The 15,931-nt window shown below is 49.7% G+C and overlaps 1 protein-coding gene across 1 annotated transcript in view; it reads left to right on the forward strand.

The window, feature by feature from the left end:
• Positions 1 to 14,516, forward strand: part of GALM (galactose mutarotase) — a 36,007-nt gene extending 21,491 nt beyond the window's left edge. Inside the window, exons 6-8 of the mRNA XM_045010733.1 lie at positions 11,274 to 11,415; positions 12,278 to 12,452; positions 13,897 to 14,516. Coding sequence (XP_044866668.1) covers positions 11,274 to 11,415; positions 12,278 to 12,452; positions 13,897 to 13,974 — 395 coding nt within the window. The 3' untranslated portion in view covers positions 13,975 to 14,516. The remainder of the gene's footprint in view (positions 1 to 11,273; positions 11,416 to 12,277; positions 12,453 to 13,896) is intronic.
• The last annotated feature ends 1,415 nt before the right edge of the window (positions 14,517 to 15,931 follow it).

Raw genomic sequence — 15,931 nt, forward strand, 5'->3', positions numbered from 1 at the left:
GGGCGGGCCGCAGGGCTCCTAGGCGTGTGCGGGGTGGTACCAGCAGCGGCGGCTGGGAGCCCCGGGCCCTTTTAAATCATCGGGGCGGGCCGCAGGGCTCCTAGGCGTGTGCGGGGTGGTACCAGCAGCGGCGGCTGGGAGCCCCGGGCCCTTTTAAATCATCGGGGCGGGCCGCAGGGCTCCTAGGCGTGCGCGGGGTGGTACCAGCAGCAGTGAAGGCAGCAGGGTGGGCGTGTGGAAGCTCTGGCCGTGCCCATTGACTGTTCTGCCCTGGGGCCTGGAATTGCTGTCGGCGGGCCTGGCGCCAGCAAAGCACTGGCAGCTAAACCTCAATGGAGGGCTCTGGTGGTTTCCATGTCTAACCTCAGAGACACTTAAATACAATGAGTGCTGGTGGGTGATGGTCACACACTGTCTGGATAACTGTGTACAACAGAGGAAAGGCGAATCCTTTAATGTTTTTGGCGAGGTCTTTCCCCGTGTGGAAGTCTCCCTGTTCCAGGGTTTCACCGTCAGTCTGTTGATTTCAGCGGAGTTGTGCTGAAGTGAATGGGAGTTGAGCCAGGGCCCATGTTTCTAGGCCTTAGGGTTTTTGTTGCAAGCATAAACACCCGACTCGAGTGTAAGCCATGCTGCAGCTTTCGCCCGTGAGGATGCACCCATCTCGGGTGCACAGTTAGGCCTGCAGGGGGTGCACCACTCAACCTGGCTAGGGGCAGCAACATGGAGAATGGAGAAGGAGTTGCAAAGGCCCTGACTGAGTGGTCCAGGCTCCTTGCTTCTCTTGGTTGAGGGGGAGAGGGAGTTACATTTACTGGGTTCTCTGTGCCTGTGACACCAGCTGAGGCCAGACCTAGAGGACTCCTGCTGTACCAGCTGCTCCCCAGACTGGCCTTATACCCGCCTGCCACCCAGCAGCAGAGGCCCCTTCCCAAGACCTAGGATGGGCAGGAGCCAAAGATCCCAGCAGTCCTAGTAGAACACCAGGGCCTCCCTAGGGACTGGGGAGCTGGCGCTGTTTGTGAGCTCCGAGGAGCAGGGCGGAGGCCCCTGCCCAGCTAGGGCAGAGATGGCTACTCCCGCACTGAAGAGCTAACCGTTTTGGGTGGGGGGAAGCAGAAAACTGATTCATTTGTGCAGCTAAGGTGGAAGAGACCAGAGAACTTATGAGCTGGGGGTGGGAGGAAATGGAGGGGGCCCAGCGTTATGGGCACGCGGGGGATGAATGAGGGAAAGTTGGGATGTCTGACATGCGGGGAGGGGTGAGCAGTGATGGAATGGCAGGGTGGCGTGGTTGTCACTTGTGGGAGAGAGAGAGTGCCTGGTGTGAACGATATGTGAGAGAATGAGATCAAGTTTGGAGTGAAGTGTGTCAGTGTCCTCCTCTGTCTGCCCAGGGGTCTGACAGGTGTATGCATGTATGTGTGTCCCTCTGTCCACACAGGGGTCTGACAGGTGTGCGTGCATGTGTGTGTGTCTGTCCCTCTGTCCATCCCAGGGTCTGATGGGCGTGTGTCCTTCTGTCCACCCAGGGGGTCTGGGGTGTGTGTGTGTGTGTGTCCCCTTTGTCCACCCAAGGATTTGATGTCTGTGTGTGTCCCTCTGTCCACCTGGTGGTCTGAAGGGTGTGTCTGTGTGTCTGTCCAGGGGTGTGTGTCTATGTCTGTATGAGTGTGCAGGGTGGGAGGGCTGTGTGCGTTAGTGTTTCTGGTAAGCCTCGGCTAGCAAAATTTTACTGGAGCTAGTAGGTTTTATTTCCTTGACGTTTTTGCAAGTCTGCATTACCATATGCCTTCCGGCTCCACTGTGGGCAAGTCACATTGATTTGCACCTGGGAGCGGGGGTGTGAGTAGGTCTAGGTGAATCTGCATTATTACTCCTCATGCATCTTCGCCAAATCCAGGACACAATTCAGCAAGAAACTGTATGTAGGCACATCAGTATTCCCCTGTGCTTCAGAATGCAAAATGGCAAAAGATGACTTCAGTGGGACTGATGACATGCTTAGAGTTAAGCCCATGCTAAGTACAAGGCACTTACCTTGCTGAATTGGGACCTTAGTGTAATGTTTCAATGGATGCTCATGTATTTTAAGTAACATCTGTTCTTGAAAGTTAGCAATTACCTGGCTGGTTATTTAAGTTTTTAATTGTGCCTCGGCTTGATATTCTTGTTTTCTGTATCTATTTGCCTTTTAACATTTTGGATAAATGAATCCATTAAGGCAAAAAAATAGATGGATATTCTGTGCTTAGTGGGTTAGGCGGAGGTTGTGTATATTTTAAAAACCATTTTGTGTGGGACTGTCTCTTTTTTTAGCATAAGTAGACACCTGAATAAAACAGCTTCTCTTTTTAAAGTGATTCTTCCTCCACTCTAATGTATTCAGTAGAATTCTACAGTTAGATCGGATCGAAAGCCACAAAAATGCATGACTTGTAAGATAAAGAGTGATTCTGAGCATTTGCAAAGAAGAACTGGTGCAGAGCAACTGATGAGTTCAAAATGAGTAGATCCGAAAAGTCAGGGCTGTCGGCAGCGAGGTGAGGCTGTGACTGCTGATGTGAGAAGAGAAATGTCCCCAAACCGAGACTTCAGAGCAACAAAAAGATTAACTGTTTGATGGGAAGTTTGTCGTTCCATTCATAGTTACCCGCATTGGCGATAAATCCAAGCAAATAAAAATCTGTCAATTGCCAGGAAAATAGTTCATACAAAACTTGATCACAGACGGCAGCACTGCGCCAGAGAACCGATGGCTGTGATCCGTGGCCCTGATCTCCCGCTACCTGTCACTTACACCTATGCTTCCAAATCTGGCAGGCAGCATGTGGCTTGCATCATTTCCTATTGTCAAGGACTGTGCTGAGTGGAGGAAGAGTCACTTTAAAGAGAGAAACTGTTTTACTCAGGTGTTTACTTGTGCTAAAAAAAAAACCACAGCCCCACACAAAATGGTCTTAAAGGTATGCACAACCTCCACCTCACCCACCAAACACAGAATATCCATCTAGTATTTTCGGCAGCGTTTGACACCTGCTCTGTAGTATTGTTTCCTCTTGTAAAGGTGTGTGCAGGGAGTGGGGAATGATGCCCCTGTGTGACTGTGAAGAAGGGGATGATTTTCAAAGGGGAGCTAGGCACTGAACTCCCATCTGTGCCTCTGAAAATCTCCCCATAACTTATAACTCTTTGTTAATGGGTTTGAATGCTTTGGGCTCAAACAATTCTTAAGGTCCACTAGAAGTGGAGAGATCACACTCTGTGACCTTGTCCTCTCTACGGTCCTTTATTGTTAGCATATCAGGTCACTATTACATTCTTCTCTAGCTTCTCTCTACTTCTTCCATTTGCATTTATTTATCGATATGTTTCCAGTGATCACCTATTTATGTGCTGAAGTGTGTGTGTTAGGGCTTCTAAACAGTGATTATGTGGGTATGTTCTTCTACACTTTATTTACCAATTGTCACTTGTTATAGTACTTAAATACTAATAATGTAAGAGTATGGTAGGCCTGATGGGGTATGGAGTGCATGCTGGAGCCCCCTGGTTTGATCTGCCATGAGTAGCCTGCTCTGTACTCTGAATGCAGCACGTGAGACATGTTTAATTCCACCCACAGTCCTGGTGGAGTTTGGTCTGTTATTCTCCCTACACCTTTCCTTGGTTACATAGCCCTTGGCAGTATTCGTTGCCATGTGGGTATAACTCTTGAGGTGCAGAACAAATCCATTCAGAAGTTTCTTGTTAATTTCAGAGGGTTTGATGATGCCTGTAAGTCCCAGTCTTGTGACCCAGAGTTCCATGGTCCTCCAGAGTGTGAGGGGTGCATAAACTGCTGTATCTCTTTAAGGAGTGCTCCCCACATGGCTAGCCATCTCTGCTGATTGGTGGTTAGGAATGGAGTGATCCCACTCCCTGCCTCTCTGGTGGGAGCCCCTGCACTCCAACACACTCACTATGTGATCACATAAGGCCGCAGTCTAGCAGCTGATAGTGATTTATAGCAAAGCCAAGTGATCTGCAATAGCCATTGCCTCATTGAAGCAGTCAGTGACACCACACAGCCACGTGCGCAAACCAGCTCTATTCATAGCCAGCTTGTGACTGGTACACCGATGGTGCTTGAGGGTAAACCATGAGCTGTCATCAGGAGATGGGGAAATGCTGGTGATTGTGTGATCGAAAGTACTGCACAATACCAGCATGTTCATGAAAATGCTGGGTGCTGGGAAACTCAACCACAGAGAAAATATGAAGTTAGATCCTGAGTCAGCCTAGATAATTTTATGTTTCTAAAATAACTAGCTGCAGTTGGAGGTGGCACTCATCCAGCCTTGGCCCTCATGCATTTCCCCAATCAGCTAATCACTGTGTGTGTTCTGCATAGCAGTAAGGAGATGGAGGAAACCAATGGCAGCCAAGGTCAGTTTGTGCTCACCATTGGAGTGACAAATATCTAGCAACTCTTTGAGAACCATGGGCCAGATCCTGAGGGCCAGCTAAGCTGTTCAGGACACAGAGGGAGTGGGGAAAGGTGGCTGTAGGCAACATCCCTGTTCCCCTAATCCTGGGGCTGTGAAGTTCTGCAGGACAGGACAGGAACCTGGGTCTGCAGGAGGGCAGATGCATACCCGCAGCAGTGGTAGGGCTGCATGCATTACTGTATAGACCCTGTAGAAATAAATACCACAGGAAGTACTGCCTCAGGAGGAGGAGACCAGGAAGTGTCTGTACAACAAGATGGACTCCTCTGTTGGCTGTAATGGTGGACATTCCTCTTGGATTGCTCTGGGACTCCAGTACTGACTTTCAGAGCTGTTCCTCGCCTCTGACTGCCACTGCTCTGACCACTAGGTATGACTGCCCAAGCCCCAGTCATGACTGACTGACTGGCTAGGCAGTAGTTTGTCTCTGGTGGAATTTACATCAATCTCGGGGCTGCTCTAAATTATGCCAGCAATAATGTTCCCATAGGGACCATTCTACCAAGGATCACCAGAGTCCAAGATGCTTCTGGCCCACCCCCGTGCCTAAGGGGATGCTGGAACAGGTAGTCAGAGCTGGCTACACCTACTTTATATGCCACACAGGGACTCTCCTACAGTAGGGTAATCTACCCATAAGGGGAGCTTTCTAATTTTCCTGTCTGAGAAGCACCAATCAGTTGGACGGGGGCCTGAAGATCTGCTCTGTCTATGCTAAAAAGCTCAGATCAGAGGGCCTCAGTGTTCTTCCTCTTCTCTTTCCTTTCAGTAGAAGTTTAAATCATGGCTTGGTCTCAGTTATCTTTCCAGCCTACTTTAGGAGATCATTGTCTCTTGTTCCAAACTATTTGTCGTCCGGTTTGCCGCGTGGTGGAGGCATGTTATGCTGCCATGATGCAGGACACCCAGCTACAGGAGCTCTCTGAAGCAGTGGAGAGAAGGGATGTGGAGGAAGTGGTTGTGGGATGTGACTAAGAGTGAGTGGGCTTGTATCCGCTTCGGTGCACGAGAACGGAGCATGGTTCACACAGGCACAGGTCAGGAGGTGCAGGTCTCAGGCGGCTTGCAGCAGCTACTCCTGCTGGAAAGAGGCAAGAGCTGACAGTGGTGGAATTGAGCAGGGTGGTTAGAGGATGTGGCACTTGAGGCTTATGAGGATTGGCCTGGAGATTATCCCTAACTTAGGGCTGGTGAGAGAGACAGAGGGGAAGTGGCTTGCCCCAGGTCACCCTGCCTCTTGTGAGTGTGGGAGAAGGGAAGGAGACACCACAAATAACACCAATAGCCCTTTGTGTTGGGAACTGGCTCTCACGGAGGTCTAGCAAGCTGTTACGGCTGCGCACCTCACACCTCCCCTTGCTTTGTTATCTCTTTAATCTGAGCTAACGGGCCCAGGCTGAATGCATGTTTGCACTTTGTGGGAAAACATGCAGACTCTCAGTGTATCAGTCACTGGAGCGCTGGAGATCCCAGACCTTGTGGCATGGCAGGCTTAGCCTCCAGGGAAGTGAAGGCGGGAACTGCTCACTTAGTGATAGGCCTTCTCCCTTCTGACTGAGGGCCTGATCCAGACTCCCATTGAATTCAATAGGCTTTGGATGCGGCCCTGACACTGAGCAGCGTGATGTGGAGTAGAAAGGCCCAGAGAAAGGGAGCAGTTTGTCATCTTCTAGCGCTGGAAGGAAGTTCTTGTGCTGCAAAGTTGTCACGAGTTTGCTCATCTGAGAAGAGAAAGCGCACTGTGGTTACTGGGATCACAGCCACCTTGGAGGGAGGCAGTGTGAGCAAAGGGACAAAATGCAAGATTCAGCATAGAGCTTTTCGCTGGTTCCCATAGACCTGTGACATTGAAGCAGCTCTGGGTCTGAGAGGGTGCAGCATTTTCTACTGGGATCCCCACCAAAGCAGAATTCCCCATTGTAGTGCAGAGCGTAAAACAACACTGGGGTAAAGACAGACCAGACTCGCCGTGCTCCGAATGTGAAATAACACCAGTGAGGACAATGGCATTACACCTGGGGGAGTGGGTGGAGAATCAGGCCCTCGCTTTCAGAAGGTTAGCTCCCTAAGGCTAGAGCATTTGAAAAGTGGCTACTGATTTTGCATGTCTCAGTTTTTGGGTACCCAATCTGAGATCCTGGGGGCCAAACTTTCAGAGGGTCTGGCCCCCCACAACTCCTGTCAAAGTTAATGGAAGCCTGTGGGTACTCAGCGCCTCGGAAAAAACAGCCCTAGGTATCACAAGCTGGTTCCCAAAGTCTGAGGCACCCTGAAATCCGTGTCCTCGTTTGGAAGTGTTGGACTGAACAGTTACCAGAAGCTCTTGTTGGCTTTGCTGTTCAGATCGTTTGTGGTAGGGCTTGGGGCCCAATTCACTCCTAGAGGTGCTATTGATAGGACTCTAGCCAATGGCAATGGAGATGTTTCACTGAGCACTGGATCATCCCGTTAGTTAGGTAGCCATGCCTGCACACTGAATCTGCACCGTGTGAAACCAGTGCAACAGGGCCATGAGAACAGCTTTGCTATTGAACACGGCTCACTCCTAAAAGGCATGTCTCTGAGTCAGCCCTGGAAGTTTTTATATCAAATTTGCCTTGTTTTGAAGCAAAACGACTTGATTCTGAGCATCAATGTGTGTTTGCGGTACCAGGAGGAGGAGGGAGGAAGTAGATGTTCCATCCGCTTAAGTATTTTACTGTTGACTGAGTTTAGAAAAATCCCACGTGCTCTTCCTTAGTGCGAGCAGCGCTTTGCTTGTTGAGAGAGCCAACTGCTGTTTTCAGTAACCAGTTCTAAGATTGCTGTTTCTTAGAGCTTCTATCTAGAGAAACCACATACAGCAGTCGCCTTGTTGAAGCAGGTGTGCTTGAATGTTAGCATCTTTCTGCTTCTTCCAGGAGTGTTGCTCTGTGGGCCTTCTGTGGTAACAGAACATCAGACCAGGCCTGGCTTTACTCTACAAGTGTGGGGAGCTGGAGAATGTTGTGTGCACTTCATGCTGACTTGCTGCCTCATGTCTTAACGTTTTAAATCCCTTCTGCTCTCGTCAGGGACTATAAACAGGGAGTTCGGGTGCGGAAACCATTTACACTCTGTCTGAAAGGCTGCAACATAACACGACTTTATTTCTTAGAATCCAGAAATCTAACACCCCCCCCAAATGGAGCGAGAGACAAAGCAGGCTGCTCCATCAGGCCGAGAAGCACAGTTCACCCTACTTTAGGCTGGGTCACTGCATACTGACTGCTGAAGACCCAGATGGCACACTTCCCTCTGAGCCCCCTAACATGCCAGTAAGACCAGGAAACCTCTTGGAACCTAAAGTAATCGCTTGTAATTTCAATACCATTTTCAGTACCCTAGCCCCAGGGGAGTAGGGAGTTGTCCTGGTTGTTCTGAGCTTCTGCAGAATCTCAGCCTTCACATAAAAGGAAGAGTAGGTTTCTAGCCTTTCGGGTTGTGAAGGAAACTTGATAAATCTGAACTGAGTGTAACCAGTGTTGTATTGATCAGGGGTTGTGAGCATCTCTCTGGCCAGGGGGTTGCATTGTGTATGTCTGCCTAGAGTGTGGGGGTGTGAGGATGGGTGAGAGTGCCTCCATTTATCCAGGGGTGTGAAATGGGTATAGGTATGTCTCTCCATCCAGAGTGGTGGTGGGGAGGGGTTGGTGTGTTCATCCTGGGGTTTGAGAGGGTGTATGTAAAAAGACCAAGATTCCCTCTCCTCTCTTTAAGTGCATGAAAATGGGTGAAGTTAGTGAGCCCCCAGGAGAAGATTTCCCTCTCAAGAATAAACCTGGATCAGTTCTTTTTTTGCTGGGAGTTTCTGCAAGATACCCTAGAGAACAGCCCATTGATCTCCCCTGCCGAGCTGTAGGTGCAGCAGCTCCTTCCTCAGCCATGCACACTGCTACTTGGGCCAAAATTTACAGTGGCACAGCTAGGTCGGTTAGAAGTGTGAAAGATACCTCACCTTCTAGCTACAAGCTGGCAAAGCCCACCAGACAGAGCAGCTGTACTGATAGCTGTGCAGCCAGAAACCCTCTGGTAACGTTGGTCAGGAAGGTGGTGTTCCTATGCCATCAGAAAAACTCCTGTGAGCGTAGCTGTCTGTACTGGAGGTTCTGCCGGCATTGGCTCTGTATTGTGGACACGGCCTTAATTGCCTTCTTCTTTTACTGAGTCTCTTTGTCTCTTCCATTTTTCTCTCCTCTCTGTCTCTCTCCCGCTTTTTAGACTCCGAGAGGCCGCCGAAGTGGCCCACCACGCAGTAACACTGAGCCCAGTGTTCAGACTGTGCCTCGTCCCTTGCATGCGTAGCAGCTCTCTCGCGTTTGCATACACAGTGCGCTGCAAGCGAAGTGATCTTTTGCCGTCCTTGCAGTTGGCTGTGGTTCCTCACTTGCTCCATTTCTTACTATAAAGCTTCAAAGCGGGGCATGCTGCATGGCTCCGATGGCCACAGCTCAGCAGCGTGAGCCGGCTCACCTCAGCCAGCAGCGCCCCCTGCAGCGCCCTGGTGAAGGCTGCATTTTGAAAGAGCTGGTGATGCCTGAATCTGCTGCTCAGCTGAACCCTGTCACCAGATTAATGGTGTCTCAAGCAGACGGGTGTGGAGGGGACAGTGCCTGTTGATCGTGTGGTGTCACAATGCAGCAATGCCGAGGGGGACGCTGCTTCTGCCAGCTCTGCACTGCTGGTGTTTCTTGAACGGAGGCCCCTGCCCTCACAAGCTTTGTCACTTTGCAGATCACATTGGAGTGGATCTGACGTCGGGAATATCTAACAGCCCTGGCCCAAATCCAGAGGTTCTCACGCAGGCAAACGTCCAAACGTCAATGAGAGGGAACAACCCCTGTGAATCTGGCCTTGTAACAAGAGGGTTGCACACTCCATAGCTTCTGTGGGCTGAGCTTGGTGCAGGCCCCCATTCTCCCCCCAAGCTCCCTGTGGGCCACCCACCAAGTGCCTCTGTTTCAGGGGTTCCCTGCAGCTCTGTGTGCCCCCGTTTCTTTTCTCCCCACATACCAGAGCCTCCCAGCCACCCTGCCAGGAGTTGGGTGTGCTCCCCATTCTCCCCACCCCCAGGACAGGAGCTGTGTGAGCACCCTCATTCCCCTCACCAGTACTACTTGTCTTCAGTCTGTCTAGGAGGCCAGTGATTCAGGGTGTCAACATGGGGCAGCATGCGTTAGTGTTATGGTTATGCTGGCAGGGCCATCAGCCAGCTCTAGACAACTGCACAGTGCTTAAAGCTGTGGCTTTGCTAATCAGTGGCAAGGGCTCCCTGTGCGTCTCCTTCCCCCTCCTCATTTTCCAATTTCTCCCCAGATTAATAGGGTTCTGCCTAGCGATGCCTGGAACATCCCCTGCGGCTTTGGAAGTAATTGGGTGAAGTGTTCACAGACGTGCAGAAAATGCCGGGAAATGCTGTTGTGCTGTGTGTAAAGCCTTGCATGTTTGGCCAGCTGTTATCCATAGCTGGGTGATGTTTAGCACAGCAGGATGTGAAACAATGACTGCATTAGGGGCTGATTGTGCCATTCTGATACCCAATTGTTGATCTGCATGAAATTAGCCTGTGAGCTCGGTCCCTGTGGGCAGCACAGAACCCTCCTGCACGTCCTTGTTGGCGTCGCTAATGAAAGCACCAAGGAGTCAATGGGAGACTAGTCTGTCATCCCTATAAGTGGTCCCTTTGATGCCAGGTTGAGCTGTATTGGCTCTGTCCTGTGGGGAAGTCTGCACAGCCAGTGCCTGTACAGGAACTCGTTCTGTCATTAAGCAAAGGGCTTCCATCTCTCAGGCTATCCACTTTACTGCAGCATGAAATGCTCACTTTAAAAAGTTGTCTAAGGAGTTCTAAAAACACCCAGATTGTAAGACCCTGATTCAGCAGATTCACTACTTAGAACATCAGTTCTTTGGGACAGGAACTGTCATTGTGCTCTGTTTCAGAGTAGCAGCCATGTTAGTCTGTATCCGCAAAAAGAACAGGAGTACTTGTGGCACCTTAGACACCACATTTTATGCTGAAATAAATGTGTTAGTCTCTAAGGTGCAACAAGTTCTCCTGTTCTTGTTGTGTTCTGTGTTCACACAGCACCTAATGCAGGGGGACTGTCCCACAATGGGGCTCCTAGGTGCTACAGTGTTGTTAATAATAATAATAATAATAATAATAATTAATAAAACACTCAAGCACATGCTTAACTCTAACCACAAGAGTCGTCCCAGGAACGTAAAGATATGAATGTGCTTAATTGCTTTGCTGGGTTGGTAATACAATATGGGGCATAACAGTCTTCAAGTAAGTACAAGGTTGTCACAAGGAGGAGGGTGATAAATTTTTCTCCTTAACACTGAGGATAGGACAAGAAGCAATGGGCTTAAATTGCAGCAAGGGAGATTTAGGTTGGACATTAGGAAAAACTTCCTATCTGTGAGAGTGGTTAAGCACTGGAACAAATTACCTAGGCAGGTTGTGGACTCTCTGTTATTGGAGGATTTTAAGAATGGGTTAGTTAGACAAACACCTGTCAGGGATGGTCTCTAAGACTTAGTCCTGCCTCAGTGCAGGGGACTGGACTAGACGACCTATTGAGGTCCCGTCTAGCCCTACGTTTATTTCTATTATTTCTACCACAGGGTTATTCACTGACATAGTTCAGTATTTCAGAGCTGCAGTGTCCTTCTCTTTATGGTTCCTGGAGTCTCTCTGTGAGCTGCTAGGACAGGCTGTCTGCTCACCGAGAGCCTCCCTCTGCTATTTCCCCCCAGGAGAGGTGGCTGCGGTGCAGGACACAGCTTTTGATCTGAGGAAGCCGGTAGAGCTTGGAAGACACATGCAGAAGTTTCAGCTCCCTGGCTTTGACCATAACTTCTGCCTGGAACAGTCGGAGGCTCGACGCTACTGTGCAAGGTGGGAACTCGATTGCATCAGCTGTGTAAAGCAGTGGTGGTTCCCTGGCTTCAGGTCTTTCTGGTTGGCACCAGTTGTGCCTGCAGCACAGAGGGCATCGACTGGGGACGCTGAAGGAAGATCCCAATTTTCTGTGCCTTCCATCTACAGGGCCCCCATTACCAGAGTATTTGAGCCTCCCAGTCTTTAATGTATTTCCCCTCACAAGAGGCCTGTGAGGCAGGGCCGTGCTGCCGTCCCCATGCTGCAGATGGGGAACTGAGGCACAGAGAGATTGAGTTGTTAAGGTCACAGTGGGAGCCTTGAGCAGGGAGTTGAACCTCTCTCCTGAGTACCTGGCCAGCACCCTGACCACTGGACCATCCTTCTCCCCTCTCCTTGCCCTGCTGGCTCCTGTTTTTCCTGGCTCCCTGCCACTCACTCTGTCTGGCTCACACTTCCCTGGTCAATGCATTGCATGGCCCTTTCCCTCCCCCACGCCCTGTCTTGCTGCTCCCATCCCCTCCACTCCTGTCCCATAGGCCACCCACTGCCATCAGCCTCCTGTCAGCAGCCCACCGCTTTGTCTTCTTGGCCTCCTCATTGCTTGGGCATGTAGACTGCACTAATTGCCAGGGAGGCCAAGTGCCCTACAAAATTGCATGACCTGCAGGCTGTTCTTCTGGTTCCTCTAGCAGGCGTCTCGTTAATGTCCCTGTTCCTGTGGGCAAGCTGGGACAGAGAGGGGAGTCTTGCACTGTGTCCTGAAGTGCTGCTCAGTTCTTCTCAGCCTATCCTCTTTCCCTGCTCTCCAGGTTCTGTTCCTTCCCCCTCTTGCTTTCCGTCCTTGCTCCCTGGGTGCAAACTGCATCTCTTTATACAGAGCACACCATCCCCCTAGTGGCAGGACGATGGAGGTTTACACCACTCAGCCTGGAATCCAGTTCTACACTGGAAATTTCCTGGACGGCTCGCTGGAGGGCAAAGGGGGCTCTGTGTATCCCAAGCATTCAGCCTTCTGCCTTGAAACACAGAACTGGCCGGATGCAGTTAATAAGGTAACTATTGCTGTCCTGGAAATCCGTACCAGCGCTGAGGGGAAGGGCTCCTCTGAGCTAATGGAAGTTACGCAGATGCTCATGGAGACGCAACGGCTCCTTAGGCCTGGTCTGCACAGCTTTGTACCAGTAGATCGATGTTGGTTAGGGTGTGCACCTCCTAATGTAGATGCAGTAACTCCAGTATAAAGGGGCCTTATGCCAGAATGGCTTGGTCCCCTTCCTGTACGGGACTAGCGATACCCGCATAAAGCACCTTTGTACCAGTATAATAGTGTCTGTACCTGGGGGGATGGTGCATCCCTTTACCAGTGGAGTTAGGGTGGTACAACTCGTGTGTAGACAAGCCTTTAAGAAACTGCACCTCTCAGGCCTTCATTCTGCAGGCTGTAGTTAGGCAAACACCCTCTGAAGTCAACCCCCCAACTCTTATGAAGAGTGCTCTGGGATCTTTCACAGCCGCTTTTCCGGTCATGCCCTCACCTGAGCAGGAATCTCAAACCATGCATTGGTTGCAGGGTCATGACAAAACACCACTAGAAGCACCACAAATAACCTCCCCTTCCTGGATCTCAGTTTGGACTCAGGTTTCCAGGAATGTATTAACCAAATGCACCACCAGTTCCTCTCTCTCTCTCTCTCTCCCCCCCCACACACACACAACAGCCCTATCAAATGCCAGAAGCTGGGTGTGCAAGGAGGTAGCTGAATGCTTTTCCTGTAGGAGGAGGAGATATTTTCAGTTGCTGAATGATTGTATCTTAGCAACCAGGGGGGTCGCACACTTTGTTCCTTTTGTCAGGTGGGCTCATTGCACCCACCAGGGGTCCCTGCAGCCCTCCATTCCCCTCCACAAGCTCTCTGTGAACCACCTCCCATCCCCCTCCTTTTCAGGGACTCCCTGCGGTCCCTTCCCTCCTGCCAGGGGTCCTGAACTGTGTCTTAGCAATGAACGCTTCCTACAGTATTCAGCCCTGACATTGCTTCGCCCTGCCCTGCTCCCGTTCTCGCAGATATGTGAGAGCCTGTGAAAACACATGTGGCATCCTGCAGCCAAACTGTGAACCACAATGTACAGCTCATTTCACAACGTTCCCCTCCCTTGGGAGAGCTGTGCCTAGAACAGAACAGCTGTTTTAAATGCACAAAACGACACCGATGCTGAGGCTTAAAACAAATGTTAAACTAAGCCGTTTGAAGTAGCCTATTTGGTCCTAGCATTTCCATTGCAGGAGCAGCATTAAATGTGTCCGTAGCTAGCTAACAATAAGCTGTAACAGGTTAAACCACCTTGCCTTAGAAGGCTACTGCGACAGTTAAAAGGAGCATGAGGATTTTAGATCTTTTTACCAAAGCTAAAAATGACTCTTGCTGAGCAGTGATAGCACTCAGCACCAAGCTGTGAGACTGTCAGAACCAAGATATTGTGTTTTTCTTTCCACAGCCCCATTTCCCCAGTGCACTGCTGCGGCCAGGAGAGGAGTACAACCACACAACTTGGCTCAAGTTTACTGCAGCTTGAGGAGTCACCTCTGCAGCCACAAGAAGAAATTCATCACAAAGTGCTCTGAGTAGTGGGAGGGGAGCAGGGGAAATCACTTAAAATAGCAGCAGGAGCTTCCAAATTTCTCCAGCATAGGCAGAGGTGACAGGTGCAGGGACATCTCCGAAGGACGGAGTTTGTAAAAGCTCTCGACGCTGGCTTGGCGGCTCCCGTTGGAATCACTGGTAAAGCTCCCCTTGATGTCAACAAAGGGAGAGTTAGGCCAGCACTGAGGCCCTGATCCCCAAAGGGACTTATGCACCTAACTGCCATTGATTTCAGTAGGAATTAATACCTTTAAATACCTAAATACCTTTAAAACCTGGCCCTTAGTGACTACAAAACTTGTCTTCCTCATCCATCAATTGGATCATGTCAAGGCCTCTTTTAAACTCCTCTCCCCTTTCTCCTTCCCCGGCGGGTAGTGTTCGATGTATCGGGTAATCGATTTATCGCGTCTCATCTAGACGCGATAAATGGATCCGTGAATCGACGCCTGTACTCCACCTCGACGGGGGAGCCGCAGCAGTCGACTCGCTGCCGTGAGGACGGCCAGGTAAGTCGAACTAAGATACTTTGACTTCAGCCATACTATTTGCGTAGCTGAAGTTGCGTATCTTAGTTCGAACCCCCCTTCTAGTGTAGCCCAGGCCTTATAGTCCCCTTTATACATCCAAGGATCACAGCCCTTTTGGCAACGGCATCATGCTGGGACCTCATATTCAGCTGATTATCCACTGTGATCCCAAATCTTTGCTTCCTAGGAGAATCCCCCATCTTGTAAGCATGGCCTTGGTTCTTTGTTCCTAGATGTATGACTTTAGATTTGGCTATGCTGAAATGCATAGTTTGCTTGTGTCCAGTTTACAAAGCAATCCAGAACACACTATCAATGTCCTCTTCATTATTACCAAACCACTCCCTGTTTTTGTGTCATCTGTAAAATTATCAGTAATGCTTTTTCTTCTAGGTCAGTGATAAAAATAAACAGCAAAGCACCAAGAACCAATCCTCACAGGACCCTACTTATTAGCGAGAGAGTTTTCAATCCATTTAATGTGTGCCATTTTGATTTTGTATCACTCTAACTTACCCACAATGTTGTACAGTACCGAGTCAACTGTCCTGCAAAGTCTATTACATCAACACTATTACCTTTTTCAATCAGATGTTAGCATGACAGTAATGTCTCACCCAACTCCCTCACACATGGTAAATTCTCACTCAGCCCCTACTTCTAGCTAGAATTGTTGCCTGGTTCTCTCCCACTGAACATTCTCCTCCCAGCTGTAAGCCTGCAGGTTTTCCTGGGCAGCTAGTTTCCTCTTGAACTTGGTCTACATGCACAAGTTGCACTACCAAAAAAAAAAAGTGTTAAACTAGTGCAGCAAAGCTCTGTGCTGACATGTGTTTCAGTTTAACGGTTTGTCATTCCAGTTTAGGTCAAACCTGTTCCCAACCAATTAACACCAAACCAGAATCAAGGAGCATCTACACAGGAGTCTGCACAGGTTTAACTAGCTTTAAATTCACACATCTTAAGCTCCTGCAACTTTCATGTACACAAGCCCTTGAACTGCTATGGTTGTTAATAGCAATAACTAGACTGGCATTACCAGATGCTCTTAAGGTTTTCTACTACTTGCCAGTTTTTGTTTGCAGAAGGGATGCACTGTATTTCAGAACATCACTGGCCACAGCTCCTTTACAGTCTGCGCTGCCCACTCTTTGGGCAATACTGCCGCCTACCAGAGAAGGGGGAACCCTTCCCTATGGAACAGTCCTGCCCGCATATACCCTGGTTCCTTAAGTACTCCCATGACAGACAGTTAACTGTGCACCAAACTCTTAAATCCTAAGGAAATGCAGTCCCCGCTGCTCTGTTTTCTATGCTGCTCTGGAGGAGCGGAGAGACAGAAGAGATGTACCAGTACAG

This window comes from Mauremys mutica, chromosome 3, assembly GCF_020497125.1.
Source record: "Mauremys mutica isolate MM-2020 ecotype Southern chromosome 3, ASM2049712v1, whole genome shotgun sequence".
In the NCBI taxonomy this organism is placed as follows: Eukaryota; Metazoa; Chordata; order Testudines; family Geoemydidae; genus Mauremys; species Mauremys mutica.